Source organism: Canis aureus, chromosome 37 (genome assembly GCF_053574225.1).
Source record: "Canis aureus isolate CA01 chromosome 37, VMU_Caureus_v.1.0, whole genome shotgun sequence".
Classification (NCBI taxonomy): Eukaryota; Metazoa; Chordata; class Mammalia; order Carnivora; family Canidae; genus Canis; species Canis aureus.
This window is the reverse complement of record NC_135647.1, coordinates 20,472,366-20,492,574: the sequence shown is the minus strand read 5'-3', so window position 1 is coordinate 20,492,574 and position 20,209 is coordinate 20,472,366. Positions and strand designations below refer to the sequence as shown.

The window sequence follows — 20,209 nt, the reverse complement described above, 5'->3', positions numbered from 1 at the left end:
GCCCAAGATGGCTTTATTATCATGTCTGGTGCCTTGGTAGAGGTTGCTGGAAGGCTGAGTTTCATTATGATGGTTAACCAGAGCATTAACAGGGAGCTTTTCCAGGATGGCAGTCTCAAAGTAGTTGAGCTTTTACGTGGAAGCTCAGGCTTTCTATGGAGAGGATTTGAAGGGACAAGAAGTGAAAGCTACCAGTCTTTCAAGGCCTGGGCTTTAGAACTGGTAGCATTGTTTCTTTCTTTTTTTTTTTTGCATCTATTGAGCACTTGTTTACTATGAACCAACTTTATGGTTGGTTCCTTTTTTTTTAATGGCAGTCCTTTTATACATTATTACATTTATCTTCATAATAACTCGAGGTATTATTCTCACTTTACACATGGAAAAATAGGCTAATGGGAGGCTGGGCCTCTTTGGTCAGGATTATCCTATTGTTTCTACCACATTCCTTCAATCAAAGCAGTCACAGAGACTGCCTAGAGTTGAGGAGTGGGAAGGTGGAGTGGTGGCAACAATTTAATGGTATTCTATAATCTATGCCCTTTTGGTAACAAATTCTAAGTCTGATTGTAATTATTTTCCATGCTATATTTTTTTCCACTTTCTAAACTTGCTCAAACCAAAAAAGAAGAGGAAAGAATCCTTTTTGTGTTATAGGTGCTTGCTTTTTACTAATAGGAAATAGTCATTAGGACCCCTTATCTGTGAATTAGTTTCAGGCTGGTGAAACATTGCTTAGATAATTACTTAAGCCCTAGAACAATGATTAATGTGAAAATTAATGGGAGCCCATTAATTGTATCAGTAGCAAGCTGACCATGCATCTTTTTAAAAATGGCCATTGTCTTTAGAGATAAAAAATGCTTAGTGTAACTCCTGGCACTTGAGGTAAGCACAACTCTTAGTTACTCATCCTGCTGCAACAGAGGTCTTTGTTTTTTCTTCTCATTTATTCATGTTTTTGTTTTTAATAGAGTGATTTCTGACAGATACACTCAAAAGATGTCTTTGTTGTGTTGTTTTCATTCTTCTATTGAGACTAAGAAGGTAAAACTGAGTCCAAGTGAGTCAAAGTGCTGAAAATGGAAGGAAACATTTGTCCTAAGGTAGAAAGAAGTGTCTGTAGAAGCAGTTGGCTCTCTTGGGTACTGAGAGAGAGCTTTGCCTTCAAGACAGAAATGAAAATGGCCCTAGGAATAAGATCCTAGTCTTCATCAGTCTCTGGGAACGGTAATTGCTTGGTTGCTCAAATTTCAACTTCAAGGAGATTGTCACATACTTATATCAGTCTTTGAAATGGACAGCTCCCCTTGACATGCTACCTTTCTCACTTTGTATCTACTTGTATCTACATTTCATATCCCATTCCTAGACCCCAGTGTGGCCACGCTCCCAATCTTATACCTTCCTCACTGACCTGAGTTAGGCATACTCAGGCCATACTCTCTTGGCCTCTTCCCTCCTTGACCCACACACTATAGTTTTTAGCTCTGATCCAGTTTATTTTTTATTAGCAGTCTCTAATTAGCCTTTCACCACAATGCAGGGCAGAAGGCACAAATTCTCATTCTTGGAAGTGCTCCAACTCTGACCCATACCTGCACTTCTATGACTGAAATCTCTGTACATACCTTATGAATGATCTCATGAGTCATTATGGTGAATATGGAGAGCCCTGACTCTCCTTGCTGGACACTGACCATCTTGCCATGCAGTTCTCCAGAAAGGTCATGCTCTTTCTTTTCTCTAGGCTGTTACATGAGCTCTTCTTTGTCAAATGATATCTATCTTACTTCCTGCTCTTTTTTTGCATGATTCAATTTAAATTTCTTTTCCATTATTGGAGATACTAAGGGAGGCTTTTTCAGGTATTTTTTTGTCTTTATTCCCATGGTAAGCTGGGCATCCCTCTATTAACATAGTATCACCTTGTACCTTATCTATTTATATATTCTGTTGCTTCCTCTGGATGTGAGTTCTTTCTGGGTAGGGACCATAAGACTCTTCATTGTTGATTCCTAGAATCTAGTAAGATGCCTAATGTTCAATAAATACTTGTTGAATTCATGCTTGCACAATTAATTAATTAATTAATGCATGAATAATTCAATAGATGGATGGGATAAAGAGTGGATAGGTGGTTGCAAGGCTATCTGGCTGTCTGGCTGGTAGAAGGATAGATGGATGGTAGACAGAAATGAATGAATAGATGGTTGGGTTGGTTGACTATTAACTTAATATTGGAAAGATTTTCATAAATGATGACTTTATATCTGTAATTTTGTGACTTTGCCAACAAGACTGGCAACTCCATTTCCTTTCATATTCTTATTATAAATTTGTACATATTTTTGTTGTTATACTGCAGCTTTATGAAGAGCCTTGAAGTTGATTTTAATTCAATATTCTTAAAAAGTTTGAGAGACAAGAGATTTCAGGGTTGATTTCACTGCTGGCTCCCATCCACAACTTGATTTGCCATGATGCATGGCTTCCTAGACCTTTTGAGGTTCTTTATCAACTAGCTGGAAGTTTGCTTTTACTTCTTTTACAAGGTTAATGAAGTGAAATTACTTGGAAAAAATATATGTATATATATATTCATAAATCTCTTTCTATCTCTCTGTCATCCATCTACCTATCTCATTGTCTGTCATCTATCTACTTTTGTAGATAGTTTTGCATGTGTTGTTGTTAAGTTTTGCTTCATATATCCCCAGAAGAATCTTGTAGAAATGTAAGTATTATTACCCTTCTTTGATCATTGAAGCTATAAACACAAATATTTGTTCAGAACCATAGAGGACAAGCAGAGGCAGAAGCTAGAATTCAGAGTTCCTGGTGCTGAGATTCATTACTTGTTACCACTGATAAAATGATTTTTAGAGGCACAGCATTATTATACAGTGTAGAATCCCAGCTGTCAGAGGGGATGGGCTGGCTCTTAGGCATGATGAATAGGTTTTATTTTGAGTGCCAACTCTAAATCAGTTGGTAATAGCTGCCTGGTGTACTGTGGTGAGGAGAATTCTGAGGCCCTATCTGAGCAGCAGTTGTTCAGTGGTATTGCCATGAATGTAGGATCTCCCATACACACTTGCCATGTATTTTCCATCCCTGTTCTAAGACCACAAAATGTTTTCATTGTGATAGGTATCCACGCTAGTTGGTCTACTGATTAACTATAATGATTCGTGAGATCATTCATGAAGTATCTACAGAGCTTTTGCAGTTTCTGGAAGCTGTTTTTGAACTAAATATATACACTTCCTCCTTTGATGAATGTAGTTAGTAAAATGTAAAGAGAGCAGTGAGGATAGCTAACTGTGCATGAGTACCTATTAAAGTCATTTCCTTTAAAGGGAAAATGCTTGCTTTCCTAGCCAGGGTGGGTCATCTACTGCTAAGGAAGGCTGGTTTCTTGAGCACCTGTGCTTGGTAATGTGTTGTATATGTGCTGCCGAAGCGAGCACTGGTAATGTGTTGTAATAAAAATTAAAAGTGTTCACTTCTATGCAGATGCAAACACAATCACATTAACTTTATTTGAAGCTTTGATTACATTCTAGTTAATAAGGATATACTACATTAAGCCAGTTTAATAGTATAGCAAAATGCATTTCATTTTAAAATTGAGTATTGGAAGGCTTGGCAAATGCTGGAATTATTAATTACTTAATGAAATTAGGTATGATGCACGTAAGGAGGTGACCACCCACCCTCATGGATCCCTGGTGCCCAGAACCAACTCAAGGGCTTAGAAATGTGGTTATGTAGATCAGAGAATTCCATTCTAGCTTTTTCCACTTTGTTTTTGTTTTCTCTAAGAATCATACCCAAGGCATATCGATAGATAATTTTGATCATAAATCAGCCTTGCAAATAGCAGGTAGCCTTGGCTGTTGGAACCTTGTCAGCATCCTCTGTCATCCTGTCTGTGCTAGCACTGGCTACTTGCACCACAGAGTCCATATTACCTTTTAGTATCGGAGTCTGGAGCTGAGGTCTCAACATGAGTGATATGAAGGACAATAGGGAATTAGTGGCTGCCCATCGTTCCACATGTCTGGCTACTAAATCTGCCAGATTCTCCAACTCACAGGGCTTTTCTATCTCTAAAAAGGTACCTGGGCTGGCATCATTGTATGAAAGAGAGGATCCCAGAGAGACAGATGAAGTATAATCACTAATAATAAAGAGACTAATTCTTCATTTTTCCTGTCCCATGTCAGCTTTGTTACTTTCGAGTCCTGTGGCCCCAAAATTGTTAAAGTAAAGGATATTGGTTCCTGCTGATCAGGCCACAGTGTGACACCTCCTATAGAACACACCATAAAACTACATTATTTAATAGATCTGAGTATTGCACCTGCTATCTTATCTCCTCTTAGGTGATTAAGTTTCCCACAAATGCAATTTGTTAATATGGGGCCACATCTTCTCACAAGGTAAATCTGTGAAATTTGGCAGGCAGTTGCTTTGCCGCAGGTGCAAGATGAAAGATCTTGCCCTGGCTTTGCCAAGAAGAAAAATGATGTTGTTCTCAATACCTGGGAAAAATATTCTGACCCTAGAGCATAGACCCTGATTCCAAAAAAAGGGGAATAGAATTCTAGGGCCCAAATCATGTGCTTCTCTCCCTTTTGGGGAGTATATTACCTCCAAAAGGCTGAGTGGGAGATCAGAGTCTTGTTTTACATGGGGCCAGGTATTGAGCAAATCCTCTTGTTAAGGAAAGTCCTCTGATATTTGGAGCTGCAGCCATTTGTGATGATAAATGATGACTTTTACTCTTATGAGCTATGAGAACTTAATTAGAGCTTAATTAAAGCTAATGCTCAGAATCCTTGGAAGGTGGAATGATTAAAAACTAACTTCCATGTTGAATAGTCACACCGAAAAGTAGTTTTTGAAATATGTGGCATCTCCATTGTGGGGCCCTGTGTAGTCCTGGCTGGGTCTTCACAACTAAGATAAAGCAAGAGCTATTTTTTTGCATTAGAATTTCCTTGGCCAAGACTACAAGAAGCCCACTGCCCAGGTCCAACTCAGCCCCCTATGCATTTATGCAGAAGGTCGTCTCTGAATCTGCAAATTCAGCTCGCCATACACGTGTCTCAGGGAGTCACTCGTCATGCTGGCTATCAGCTTCCGAGGGCCAGACACCCAGGGTCGACACACTTCTTCCCATTGTATGGTGGCGCTGGGCTGGATTTCACTGAAAGGATGGAAAGGAGAGGAAAGGTTTTACTCTCCAGAGAGGCAGATCCAATTCCCCACCTTGATCAGGAAGCAGTGAGAACCCCTGCCTGAGTCACATGCTTTCTTTCTCTCAGTTGATTGTAGTTAGAATAGAGATGTGCCAGTTCCTTCCACTTGGATGCATCAACTACTGGCCACCCAGTAGATGTGATGCAGCTGATGTGTGGTGAACTTGGGCTGAGCCTTCCACCAGCCATGAGTCCATTGAAGTCTAGCTTGTCCCCTACCCTCCACAGTAGCCTCATGGATGTGACTGGTCTCTCCTGGCTCATTTTGGGCCACGCTGGTTCCCTCCTGGATTAGACTCCTATCTGAAACCCCAGCTGCCTTTCCTGAGGTCCTGATATTCTAATTAGTTCTTGCCAATCCCCTTGGGATAGACCTTGTTCCCAGGCCCAAGATCTATAATTCTATATGTTCTATATTTCATTCTATATATGTTCTATATATGTTCTATAATTCATAATCCTGTTTAACCACCAAATTGGGTCCCTTTGCCCATGCACCTTTTTGTGACTCACTTGTCTCCATCCTGATAATAGGACTGGCCTTTAATGGTTCTGGTATTCTCCTCTTCCTCTGCAGCCTATACTCTGAGGTTTTCCTAAGCTTCATGGGCAAGCTGACTCCTACTGAATGTCTGAGATCAATCAGGGTTGGGGATATTAAGACTTCTCTGGAGTGCTTCACTTATATCACTCTATGGAAGCTTCAAGAGGAAGTTACGTGGCAAGTTTTACATGCATGATAGTCCCTTGAGGCAAGTATTATGTGAGACACTGAATAGTCAAGAAAAATGGAGGGATAAACAAATGAAGCAGTTTTTCTAAGATCACGCAGTTGTGAACCAGGAGAGACGAGATTTGGACCCAGGTAGTTCTGATTCCCAAATCCATGCTCTTTCTACCACTGTATACTGTGTTTTACACTATAGACTCCATGAAGATGACTTTTCTGGCCATTGTGCTTGCTTTGTTTTTAATAAGCAGGATGCCCTTTTATTCAGTACTAAGAGCTTCTTACAGTGTTGTTTGTGGAGGATTCCTGGTCTCTGCTCTCTGATCTGCAGGGAGGGCATGTGCTAGGTGGCCTTGTGGGGGATTCTGGGCTAGTGCTTCTCTGGGAGAGCATTAGGTAGATGAAGGGAGACCATAATGAGTGTCTGAGACAGAAAGGGATCTGTTTTCATGGGATTGTTGAGGCACAGCTCATCAGAATTAGAAAGGATTTAGGAATCACTTAGTCCAGCTACCTCATTTACAAGCGAGGAAGATGAGATCCTAAGGAGGCTTATGGAATCTTCCATGGTCACAGCCTGATGGCCCGACCATGGAAGAATAAAGATGTGCTGGGGGACATGAAGATTATGTTCATGCTCAGAAATGAGGAACATGCTGTGTAGAGGAATTCTGTGAATACATCCCTAGTGGAGGGCACTTCCTACAAGTACTGTGGAGGGACTGAGGGACCAAAGGAGCTGGGGGTGTTGTAGCTCCAGGCTGAGGTGCTGTTAGAAGTGGTTACAAGGAAGGGGAACTGCCAAAGAAAGTCTGGAGTGATTCACAGGCCTTAGTCTTTGGGTGCCAGGGCCATAGAGATCACTTTACTTATTTTTATTTATTTATTTTTAGAGATTTTATTTATTTATTCATGAGAGACAGAGAGAGACAGAGACATAGGCAGAGGGAGAATCAAGGTCCCTGCAGGGAGCCCGATGTGGGACTCAGTCCCCGGGTCCTGGGATCACACCCTGAGCTGAAGGCAGATGCTCAACCACTGAGCCACCCAGGCATCCCACGCATTACTTTAAACAACAGCCAAAGTGCAGGGAGAAATACAGGGCTATATACCTGTGCTTGACCTATTCTATGTAAAGTTAGAACCCAGAATTTCCTCAAATAGAGCTAAAACAATATGTATTTTAGCTGTCCATGGGTGTATGTCCTCTGGGATAGGGAGGGGAAATGCCCCAAATCTTAGAAATCTAGACACTGTATTGAATTCCCTTTCAAACTCTTATATCTATGCCCAGTGAATTGGGAAAGGCATCTAAAGCCTTGGGGACTCCTGTCTGTGGAACTGCTCCAGACATTGACACGGCCACTGCTGGTCTAAATGTCTCCATTAATTTGGTACTTACTAATTCTTTTCTTTATAAATTTCTTCTGTTCTTTATAAATGTGGTTCTGTAAATTATTTTTGTCCATTATATAAAGGCCAAATTGAACGAAAAGCACACACACATAACCTATATAGGTATTTTTCAAACTCAGTAAGTTGATTTTATGATTCAAGGTTTGAAAAACATTGACCTCACCATGGGTTTCCTCACCTATAAAAGGCAGACACTATAGAATTTTGGATAGACTGTGGAGAGCATGGGGTGAATTACTATTTGTACAGCATTTAGGAGCATGGTAAAATATAGCAAGTGCCAAGTGTTGTTTAGATATGTATCACTGTCATTGTTGCTCTAATTATGATTATTACCACAATCATCTTTGTGGTTGTTGCTTCCTCTGCCTGAACTCTCTGCAAAGCAACTAGGAATGTAAGTTCCTCCTGCCTGTTTGCAGAGAAACAATTCTCTATCCTTAATTTACAGTGATTAATTCAACATGAATACATGTTTTAAGACATTTATTTCTCAAGAGCTGGGTTATTTTTACTCTGATCCATTCATTCTTTCTTCCCTGGTTTCCCCAAGTGATCAATCAGAAACACTTTGCAAAATAGTTGTCTTACTTAAGGATCTGGCCTGGGGCCATGTAATGCAGGTGACTACTTTAAATAGAAACTATAATCCCTGAGCTTCATTTGTTATTGGCTCTTACTCATAAACTTGGCCCCACAATGATATTCATACATTCATCTCATACGTGTATAGATGTCTACTTAAGAGTATCACACAAAGATACTCATGCGTGAAGATATACATGCATGTCTAAGTATGCATTGACTTATAGAGAAATATGTACAGAAAGAGAAAAGAATCACTCACCCATATTGCTAAGTGGAGTAATACTGGAATAATCCTATTTGCCTGGGGATAGATGTAGTGATAAATGGTTCTCAGTTAATGTGCTGAGCTATCAAGATACGCTGGCCATTTATCATCTTGAATGCATGCAGGCAAATGGGATTATTATTACAATAAACTGCAACTATCTATGGGTTGTTCTCCATGTGTCTAGCCCTCAGCTTCTGTCCTACTTTGAGAAACTCAAAATTTAAAACAAAATCACAAAGTCGGGAAATTTTCCTCTTGGAATAACTTACTGAACCTGATCATTTTTTAAAGAGATAAATGAATCTAGAAGATGAATTATTTGATGTTCTGGAATTATCAAGTGCAGAAACTTGAAAGCTGAGAGTCTGTGGGGGCAGCACATTCAAGAATCTGAAATAGGTGGGAGGTGGTGGCAGAAGGCAGGAAGGTAAAGCATCTCGGAGCACAGTTGGCTCATCCCCTGAGCAAGGAGTGAAACAACACTGCTTTCCTCATTTCTAGTTCAATTCCCTGTTCTCTAGTTCCTTCTTTCCAGGCCCCCTGCTTTGTGTTTGATACCCCTTGCCTTCTAGGGCCCTGGCAGGATTGTGGGTGAATATGTGGGGGTAGCAAGTCCCTTGACTATTCAAGATGTGTATCCTGGGAAGGAATTTAGTCTTGTGAATGATTCTGCTTCTACACAATTGCTCTTTTTAAGGGTCCAAGTTGTTATATGGATCTGCCACTCTGAGATCAGATCTTGGCAGCCAAGGGTACCCTGGATGCTTGTAATTATCTGACAATATGGACGTGGGTGCTGGCTGGCTCAGGTCTTGGATACGAATGTGTGTGCTAGAGTCAGGAGAGACAGAGAAAGTAGTAGTTATCGTCAAAGTCCTGAGCCCACCCTGGATAGCAAATATTTTCTCTCTCAAGTTCTTTCCAATTTTTGACAGTCTCCGAGAAATAAAGCTACCCCTTGTATTGGAGAAGTCCACCCCCTGGATCTGGATTCTTATAAGAGATTGAGAACCTCACTTTCTGTCTGTTACCTATTTGACATAGACCAATGTGTTGGACGTAACTACCTTAAGGAAGAGTGTGGGCGGGGAATTTGCCTTGTGTCCATGTAAGGACTGGGCTCTTCCATCCTTTCCATGATTCCCTCCAATTCTCCCTATCCCAATGTCAGATATTAACAATAAGCCCCTGTACACTCAACCCACTTGGAGCCCTATGCCTCCCAAATGGTGGGCCATTGCACCATGTGAGGACTAACCTTTCTTCTAACACAGATTGTCTCTTTTGATGCATTGGCTTGTGATCAAGGTGGGATTTTTGGCACAGCCAAAGTGTACAGGTAGCAGGAGGTTCCAATACCCTCAGATGAGGCTTCTGGGGTTACCATTTGAGAAGGAAAAATTGGATGCAGCGGGGGGTTGTTTTGAAGAAGAAACGTGTTTCACTTTGCCTGAATGATTCTCGCATCTGATTCGAGTGGGAAGGTGTGAGAAGGGGTGAGTGAGGCTGTCGTTTATGACGAAAGCAGGGCTACCACTGCTGACCTCTCCCTCTCACTAAGGATGATTTCTAATTTAATTCTTTTTTTCTTGCAACTTTCCTATTAGCACAGGAAGGGTTATGTTTTGTGCTTGCATTTTTTAAAAAGCACTCGAATTATTTTCTCTGTTGTTTATGGCATTCACTGGCAGCAGGAGTCTCTTAGACAATGGGATTGCAGAAGCTGTGAGCACTGTAATTTGAAAGAAATGCAGAGAGCACTTAGTGGGCAAATTGTTCTTTAAAGACATCCCATAAGGGGGGAAGTAGGCTTTGGCCTGGTCCCACAGATTCAGAGGAGGTAGCTTCCAGAAAGGGCATTAGGGAGATTCCTAACATAGCTGGTCATCCAGCGTTTTCTGCAGCCCATCCACCTCCCCTTCTATGTTTCAGAAGTTCACCCCCACAGGAAATATGCTAGATTGATTGATGCTGACAGGGATTTATTTGTGGTAGAAATGAAAGTATTAAGCCTCAAAGATTGGGATCCATTCTGGGTGTCACACTTTAAGGAGCGCACTGACAAACTAGAGTATGTGGGGGAGGAGGGGAAGCTAAAGACACATTAGAGGTCAGGAGAGGTATAGAGAAGATGTGACAGTTGTTTGCAAACATTTGCAAGGCACCAGACGGAAAAGAGATGAGCTTTATCCTGTGCTGATCCAAATGGCAGAATTAGGATCTCTGGGTGGGATCAAAAGGTACACCTGGGTGGCTCAGCAGTTGAGCATCTGTCTTTGACTCAGGTTGTGATCCCAGGTCCTGGAATCAAGTCCCACAATGGGCTCCCTCCTCGCAGGGGGGAGCCTGCTTCTCCCTCTGCTTATGTCTCTGCCTCTCTCTCTGTGTCTCTCATGAATAAATAAAAATATTTTTAAAAAGGTAGAATTGTTTTCTAACAAGGAGAGCTACCTAACTGTGGAATGGGCTATCTTGCTGGGTGACACTCTTTGTCAGCAGAAGTCACAGAAGCTAGGAAACTACAGGGCACAATGTGATGGTGCTAGGTGTGGAGGAAGCAGTCTCATTCATATTATCACAGAGTCTGAGGCAGTCGTTGGTCCCCTAAATAGAGAACCAAGTTTGCAAGTCTTTAGGCTCCTTTTTTTTTTTTTTTAAAGATTTTATCTATTTATTCATGAGAAACAGAGAGAGAGAGAGAGAAGCAGAGACACAGGCAGAGGGAGAAGCAGGCTCCATGCAGGGACCCCGATGCAGGACTCGATCCTGGGTCTCCAGGACCATGCCCTGGGCTGAAGGTGGTGCTAAATCACTGAGCCACCCAGGATGCCCCAGGCTTCTCTTTATTCTCCTGAAAACAACAGTTGTAGAGTGCTTGAATCAGGGAAATCTGGGAGGCGGGGCTGGGAGAAAGCCCTTGATAAGGGACATTTTTTAGCATCCTGCCTGACACATTGTAGGTACTCCATGGACATTAGTAGAATTGACACCTGAGGAGATAGTGCAGTAGAATACTTGAAACTCAGTTTCCTTTATTTTTTTTTAAAGATTTTATTTATTTATTTGAGAGAGAGAGAGAGAGAGCAAGCATAAGAGAGAGAGAGCATAAGAGAGAGACAAGCATGAGAGAGGGGGAAAAGGACCTGGAAGCAGGCTCCCTGCTGAGTGGGGATCTTGACTTGGGGCTCCATCCCAGGACCCTAGGATCATGACCTGAGCCAAAGGCAGACACATAACTGACTGAGCCACCCAGACACCCTTGAATCTGAGTTTCTGAATCAGCTTCCCTGAGTCTGAATCTGGGTACCTCTCTCTTGTAAGCTATGAAACTTGGGGCAAACCAGTCCACCTCTCAAGCCTCTGCTACCCAAAGGGAGATGATAATGGTACCTACCTCATTAGGGTGGTTTTAATGATTAAATGATGGAAGTGCCAGTCAAACCAACCTTACTTTTACCCCAGGACTCCTAGAAATGGCCAATAAGAAGGCGGCAGCTTCGCAGACATGTTCATTGGGTGTTAGATATAAGTTTGGAAAAGACAGAGAACACTAAGTCTTCCCACAATCCCACATCACTTGTCACCTTCTCAGTCCCCACTGAGATGTTCCTTACCGGAACATCTTCCTCATTGGCTTTATCACTCCAGGACCATCCAGGTGTATCCACACATTCCGCAGAGTTTCTTTCAGGGGATTGGTGAACTCAACTGTCACCACCATGTCAGAACCAACCATCTTGGCGCCACGGACCTAAGACAGAAGTTGGGGGGGTGGGGCGGGGAGAATGCAGCTCATTAGCAGTGCATAAAACCTTTCCGGTTCTCCTGTGTCCTCAGCCATTTTCACTTTTGCTGGTTTAACAGAATGGTTATTTTTTGGCGAAGGAACCAGTGTGATGAGGATAGCTGATTGCTTTGACTGGGGGATACCTATTGAGACAAAGATGGAAAATTACTAATTAGAATCACACTCTTTTCCTCATTATAAAAACCACCCTAATTAGAGCTCAGGTTAATAGCCGTGACCACCAGCTGCTCTTTATCAGCAGGAGGTGGAAGTGCATTTGGTGTAGCAACACATTTCCATGGTGAGGGTGGCCAGGCAAACTCTGCTTCTGGACAGGACTCAAATTTTCTGCCAGGATACGGGGGATTCCTGAGTTCAAGAGGAAGAGAATGCTCCAGGGGGCCTGATCCTTCTTACTTTTAGTCACACTAGAAAGAAAAGTATGGCCCTCATTAGGCCAATGAGGGAGTATCACCGTGGAACTTGAAGAAAAGGAATCTGAACACTAAAATAGGCAGAAAAAAAAAAAAAAAAACTTCTCATCTGCAGTTACATCTGAGTCCAGGAGAATGTAAGGCTGTTTGTTGGCTAGTTTATCTATGACAAGTCTCAGAAATATTGGGTATTTGGCAAAGCATCTCATGAGGCGGCCAGAGTTCAATGTCAATTCAGCACTTAACTAGTAGTGGGGCCTTGGGTGACCTACTCAACTTTTCTGAGATTCAGGTTTCCTGTCTCAGAGACTGGACTGACGTTCCTATGGGGTCATCGATGTGAAATGCTATTATTATTTACTCTTAGACTGTGTATACTAGGTGCCAGGAATGGTAGGTATGCTTTCTCCACACCACACAATGAGCTGGAAAACAGCCACGTGACTATGGGTTTTTTTTTTGTTGTTGTTGTTGTTTGTTTTGGAGCTATGTGTGCTGGCTGGATGGATCTGTATAAGCTTGACATAACTTGGGAACAAGATAATAATAGTTCTTACCTCATAAGAAAAGGGTAGAATGGGATAATGCATAAAAAGCAACAAACACACTGTAGGGCACAAGGCAAAAGCTCCATACTTGATAGCTCATACTGTGTTTGGAATAGCAGAGCTCAAGGTAGTTTGTTTTACTCATCTTATATTTTAGTGCACTTTCAACTCCCGTATCTAGCCAGTGCCCAGCAAATAAATACTTGTGAAATTAGATGAACTGCTTAATTATGGAATTTCTTGACTGAGTTTCCCATGTAACAACTCAGCCATTACCATACCCTATTTCTTTAAGCAGAATATACTGTAGAAAAAAATCAGATGGAAGTGAGCCTTTCTTATGAACAGAGGCAAAGAGGAAGGACAATTCCCAGAGAAAAAGACTCTCACTTACTGATTACAGTAAAGAATAAATCTTTATGGCTTTACCTTTAAGACACAGTTTGTGTCTAAATTTATGTCTGTGGGATTTTAAAAATCTATGAGAAAAATGAAAATTGCAGCCAATTCTCCTTGTTTATTACATTCAAATTAATGTCTGCTGGGTGGGATGGGGGCAGCACAGGGGTCAGAGGGATCAGGGGTGGAGCAGACAATGATCGTGGTGGTGACCGCAGCAGGTGTCACCAAGAGAGCATGGGTCGTATGCCAAGCAGTGTGTCCAGTGCTTCACCGGTGGTCTTCAGCCTTCCATGCACACAGAGCCCACTGGGAAACTTTAAAATCATGGAGGTCTAGGCCCACTCCCAAGCAATTAATTCAGAATCTCAGGCAGAGCCTATAATAAGTTTAGTTTAAGCACTCCTGCTGATTTCTAGGAACCAACTTAGAAAACTGCTCCCCAGTTGAAAATCTTTGATGCAGACAAAACATTTTAGAAGACAGGCTGAAATTTTCACTTTCTTCCCAGATGTCCTGACTCCATCGATATAGATGTTAGAAATACAGAGGTGCATTATTAGAATACTCTGAGTACTCTTGGTTTAATTCTCAAGTGTGGACAACGTATTTTTCCTAAGTTGGAAAAAAATTTCAGAACACTTTCAGATTTTTAAAAATATAAGATAAAGATAATGTTTGCAAAAACTGTCTGAAATGGAGAAAGTAGGGGCTGCTTCAGAGATGCTATTGGTAAAAAAAGTCTGATCACTTTACTTTCAGAGGGGGAAATATTTTGGAATCATCTGCTGTATTCATGGAATGCTATTACAAGTAGGGACAGAAGCCCTTTATATATATACGTAAAAAAAAATCTAGTAATAGCTACTGACCCTTCCCCAACACAGATACACACAGTGACAAATACAAGACATACACATCTCACATGTGGCTTTAGGGGATTCATTACAGAGTCCGAAGGTCTTTTGATGGACCTCCTCCCACCCATGGGCTCCAGCTGAAGAGTCATTTCCATATGGTAAGACTAGCTCAACAGAAAGATTCCAGGTCATTTTTGACACTGCTGGGGAAACTTAATGTTTGAAAGGCTGGCCCCTGTGCTTAGCCTTTCATGGGTGGGCTTTAGATCTGGCCATGATTTGAAGATTAAGCCTTCTCACATAACTTCATGCATCATGCCTAACCAGTTTCGGTTTAGATGTTATTTTTGCATTGAGCTGCTGCCACGGGCTTCCCCGATCCTGAGCGGGCAGGAGGCCGGGGAGAGGTGGGGGGCTGAGAGGAGAGGTCTCTTCTCACGTTGTAGAGTGTTGCTTTTGCAGTTGACAAAAGACTCAGTTTCCCTTTCCTGACATGCATCTCCTGCACCCAGAATGTAAATTTCCCTTGCCTGACTACTGAGATGATAATGAACCCAAAAGACTCAAACCAAACCAAGTATAGAAGCCTGCCTAACCTTTAACATCACTGTTTTCTGTTTAGGAAAATTAAGTGGAGATATTTTCCTCCCTTCTTTTGAGGAAAATGGAACGTACACATAGTATTTTCACAGCATGTGTTGACTTAAGTGAGGCACCATGCTGTGATACCTGCCAAATGCTGAGAAGACCATCGTGATGAAAATGCCCAAATCCAATTCTTTAAGGAATCTGCACTGTTCCCTTTTCTTTAATGCTGTGAAAATAATTCATATCATTGTAGTTCTGTTTCTGATTGTCTCGCTCTTATAAAAAGTTAAATAGAGGGATCCTTGAGCAATCCAGAGAAGATTCGTTCAGGAAGAAACTTTTCTGTGTACTCCAGAGACGAGCCAGACAAAAGACTAAAGTGTGGGTCATCCTTCATGACATCAAAATCTCTTCCACGTGTTTGATGGCCCTAATTGTTTTCAGTATCCCATTGAAAATATCTGGTTTTAAGTATTGACATGAAATATGATGCTTTTCCAAGTTAAACAGCATTCACCAATATGGACATACCAAGTTCTTGTCTTTTATACTACTTCCCGATAATGAGTCACTATTTTGATTCTTTTTTGAACGAGAAAGTTACTGGTGGGTGCACATACACATACATGTAAACTTTTGGAAGCAATTACTTTTTAGGAAATCACACGATCTCTCCCGTGGAGTATATGCTTTATAATATGCGTAACCGTGTTCAATACTGAAACTGAAATGAAGGAAAAAGTTTGAGGAAGAATGAATTTCAGTGGCAATATAATTCACACAATTTATTATTTCACCTCGTGGCCCTTACTTCAAGTGCCATCAATAATGTATTACATGTATTACTGGAAAATAAATTTTTTTTCTCCTCTCTAGCCTTGCTGGTAATAAGTAGTTTCTTATTTGTGAACTGTGCTCACCAGCACCAGCACCACCGCTGCTTCTAGCTAACTCACTTGGTTTAGCATTTACTACATAAAACGAATGGTTTTTTGGTCGTCAGGCGATGTTCTAAGTCTGCACAGTCTAATATGGTCGCCACAGGTGGCTATTTGAATTTAAATTAATTAAATTAGATTAAATTAAATTAAATTTAAAATTCGCTCCTTAATTATACCAGCTACATTTCAGGTACGCAATAACTCTCTGTGATTAGTGGCTATTATATTGGACTGTGTAGGTTTAGAATATTCCCATAATCACAGGAAGTTCTATTGGACAGTGCTGTTAAGTGATTTACTTATATTGACTATTTAATCCTCACAACCCTATGAGGTAGATGCTATGAGTCTTCATTTTACAGAGGAAACTGAGGCGCAGAGAAGTAATTTGTTCAAGTTCATGTGGATAATAAATAGGGGAAGTGAGATTAAATGCAGGCAATCTGGTGCCAGAGTCATTGCTTAACCACACCCCCCACACGGACTCTGATTAGTAACCGTGATAATAGCACCTCACATTATTTTTAGCATTTCCTTAGTAATGCAGGCATTCTGCTCATGTTTTACTTACATTATCTTGTTTCATCAGCCCTCCTTATGGGCTCAGGGGCAAACATTTTCATTATCTTCATTCAATTGATGTCAATCTGACACTTGGAAGGTAATCAAAGGACCCAAGTTACAGAGCTAGTAAACTAGAAGAACCCAGATACAAATTTAGGTCTTTCCAACTCCAAAACATGCCTCTTTAAACACTACAGACACTGTCATCTCTGACAGCAGAGGCAAAAATAGTAACTTTTTTTTTTTTGATGAAAATAGCTTCTTTATTTTCTGAAATCGACTGAAGAAATCATTCGCAGTATTACCTTATGTTATACCACTAAACTTCCAGGTAAGCACAATGATTATAACTTGACCCCGAACAAAATTTGAAAATATATGTGTAACCCAACTCTTTGTTTCTGACTTCATGGGGGAAAGAATCCAATTCCTACACCAGAGTAAAATGTGACAAGGTAGCCTTGGGACCTTGATATATTACTCGACGATAATAGGATTTTCTATTTAAGGTAAAGATAGAAATATCATTTTTAAAAATAACCAGTAGCCCAAACTGAGTGGGATCATATGAAGGTAGATAAGATTAATTATTTTTGATGTTTTACTTTGTGACTGTGTTTCTTTTTTAAGATTAAAAAACAACAAACGGGAAATATATAGAGAAAATTATATTCTAGGCGCCTCAGTTAGCAATGATTTCTCATTTTCATTCTCAAATACAGGTTGTTCAGTAGCTGTGCTGAGCAGGGAGCTGCAAATGCACACTTTGTAGTGGCAGGGCTCACAGACATCCTCTAGGACATGCTCTTCTGGCTGATGCAGCACATTCAGTGCCTGCTCCTCTGTGACAAACAAAGCAAGTAAAGTCACAGCTGGTGGTGCCCCACCTGGGACCCTTTGGGGATACATAGGCTTCACCTGCTCAGAGCCCCTCAAGATGGGTCCCCATAGACTGATGTATTTGTTTATCTCCACGGATTGATAAAACAGTGCCGAGGGCACAAGTGCAGTGGCTGGGCCACAGTGAGTGACCATAGCTGGGGACTCGGAGGGAGCACTGGACTCAGGGGTCAAGATCAGGGGCTGCCGCCAAGTTGACTTGGGCCAAGTCATCTGAACTCTCTGGGCTTTGATTCCCTGTGCCATTATTGGGAGGATTCAATGAGATATTATGTGTGAAATCACCTGGCCGAGCATCTCAATCATAGCACTTATTGAATCTAAATGCACCTGATGTTTAAAGGGAGAATATTATGTTGCCAGCGTGAGCACGAGAACCTCCTCACCCGTAAGTTCTCCTGTGCAGAGTGATGTGGATATGGTTTCTCAGGTAATGGAGTAGAGAGCCACCAGGAGAGGAGCTGCCAGCCTCCACCCACACTGGAAAGAGAAGTGGAAAAGCCCAGGTCCCCACGCCCTGTCCCAGCCTCCCTGGTGACCTATGGTCCTGGTGATCCAGACGTGCGACCCAAGGGAGGCTGGAAGAGACAAATATACTTGCTTGGACACACAGGAGGGAAAAATGGGTCAGGGTTCAGGGGACGGTTAGAACACAGAGTCTTTGTTCTCATTTTTTTTTTTTTTTTCCTGGCTGGAAAGTCTCAGATGTGTAGGTTGTCACAGAACAAAATGAAACTGCAGGTAAGTCTCACAGCTTACCCAGTGGCTGTCGTTGGGGCGCTCCTTCCCCCAAGTGGCTTCCCAGTTTTACCTTCCCCTCCAGGATAGAGGCCTATGAATTGGGATGCTGGGGGAGCAGGGCTCAGGCTCTCTCCCCAGCACTCTTCCGCCTCGCTCTGCTCTGGTTTAGACTGAGGCTCTGGGGGCATGAGCAGAGGGGGGATGAAGAGGATTCGACACTTAACCTCAGTTAGTCGGTGAGCTCTGGTTAAAAACAGCTGATGGTGTCTCAAGTCGGAGCAGAGGTGAATGTGACACCGGTGCTAGGGTTTATCTGGGCAAGTTATGCAGGGGCACCTCTTTTTCAGGGTGGATGCTGCTCCCTGCATGGTGTGGCAAGTACTGAGTGGGTTGGATTTGGTTCCCCTTCTGCCTCTCCCAGGCTGCAGTCTGCAGCAGTGCAGGTGCAGGCCCCGGGGAAGGTCTTGGCACACACCGGGGAGGGGATGAGGGGTGGGGATGTTTCCTGTGTGACCTGTGTTATCCTCAAGGCTGCAAGCCCACAGTGCTGGGGCCCCTGCCAGTCAGTGCTAGTCCTGCTGGAGACTCTGCCTGTTGATGTCTGTGAATCACCTCCCTTCGTAGGCTTTATATATATGTGTGTATATATATAATGGAATATTACTCAGCCAAAACAAAAAAGAACAAAAGAACAAAATTTTGCTATTTTGTGGCACTGCAGAGCCCACCCACGCGAGAACAGAGCGGCAGCACTTCTGGAGCTGACCTAGGGCAGGCACTGCTAGAAGGAAAATCAGCAGTTTCTCCCCATTTCAGAGAAAAAGTCAATAAAAATGTTCTCGGTGTTGAGTTTTTCTCTGGTGATTTTTTTTTTTAAGCACTTGCTACAACTTATTTACAAAGTGGGCACCAAATGACTATTTGTTGAGTGAATTGAATACATGGTTGTATAAAAGAGTGAGTGACTAAAAGGGAAGAATCAAAGGGAAGAAAACTCTTTCAGCCAACAGAACAAATCAGCAAGGAGCACATGCATGCTATCATCTTGCTCATGCTGCTCTTGGCCAACACCTACACCGGTGGGGCCTGGGCCTACCTCGGGGTGGGGGGCCAGTGAGGCATGTCAAAATGCTATTTAAAAAAAGCTCAGAAACAGTCAATTGTTCTCATTTTAAATGTTTAAAAGATTTTTTCTTAATTTTAAATTTAAAAAAATTTAAATTTTCCTCATTTTAAATGTTTTAAAAGATTTAAAAAAATTTTTTAAAAAGTTAAAAATTTTTTTTTCATTTTAAATGTCTAAAAGATTTTTTAAATTTTTTAATTTTTTTTCAATTTCAATTTTAAATTTTTTAAATTTTTAAGTTTTAATTTTTTTATTTAAAATTTTAAAAAAATGTGTGCTCTTGGTTGTAATTTAAATTTATCTTAAATTTTTAGTTTTTGTTCTAATTCCAATGAGTTAACACATGGTGTGATATTAATTACAGGTACAACAATTCACACATCACCCAGTGCTCATCTCAATAGGTCTCCTTAATCCCCTTCACCTATTTCACCCATCCCCCCACCCACCTTACCTCTGGTCACCAGCAGTTTGTTCTCTCGAAACTATTTCTAGGTTTGTCTCTCTCTTGCTTTTTCCCCTTTGTTCTGTTTCTTAAATTGCACATATGAGTGAAATCATATGGTATTTGTCTTTCTCTGATTTATTTCACTCATATTTTCTAGCTCCATCCATGTCATTGCAAATGGCAAGATTTCCTTCTTTTTCATGGCTGAATAATATTTCATTGTATACACATACGTACACCCCGCCCCACATCTTCTTTATCGATTCATCAGTCGATGGACACCTGGGCTGCTTCCATATCTTGCCTATCATAAATCATGCTGCTATAAATACAGGGATCGTGGTTGTAATTTTCTTAATCACACATGTAGAAAGTGGTTATGTTTTCTCCTAGCGAAATTATCCCTAGTTTCTATGAGAAAATTAGTTCCATCACTGTTTTGTGATGTTCTGCAAAGGCTGTAGGATGTGTTCTACGTGATAATGCTAATGAGCTGTTTTAGAATGACACTTGGAAGAGTTTATTTCTCAGGTACTGAATGGAGGTCATCTGAGGGACACGTGAATGCCTCTGCTCTCTCAGTCTCATGGGCATTTGAGAG

At 41.5% G+C, this 20,209-nt stretch overlaps 1 protein-coding gene across 2 annotated transcripts in view; it reads right to left on the bottom strand.

Annotated features, from left to right (window-relative positions):
- Positions 1 to 3,509: 3,509 nt before the first annotated feature.
- The window catches only part of F13A1 (coagulation factor XIII A chain), a 168,058-nt gene continuing 151,358 nt past the window's right edge, over positions 3,510 to 20,209 (bottom strand). For both annotated transcript variants that reach the window (XM_077886450.1, XM_077886451.1), the window contains exons 15-16: positions 11,887 to 12,023; positions 3,510 to 5,218 (exon numbers count right to left, since the gene is read on the bottom strand). In XM_077886450.1, the coding sequence (XP_077742576.1) occupies positions 5,065 to 5,218; positions 11,887 to 12,023 (291 nt within the window). In that variant the 3' untranslated portion in view covers positions 3,510 to 5,064. The remainder of the gene's footprint in view (positions 5,219 to 11,886; positions 12,024 to 20,209) is intronic.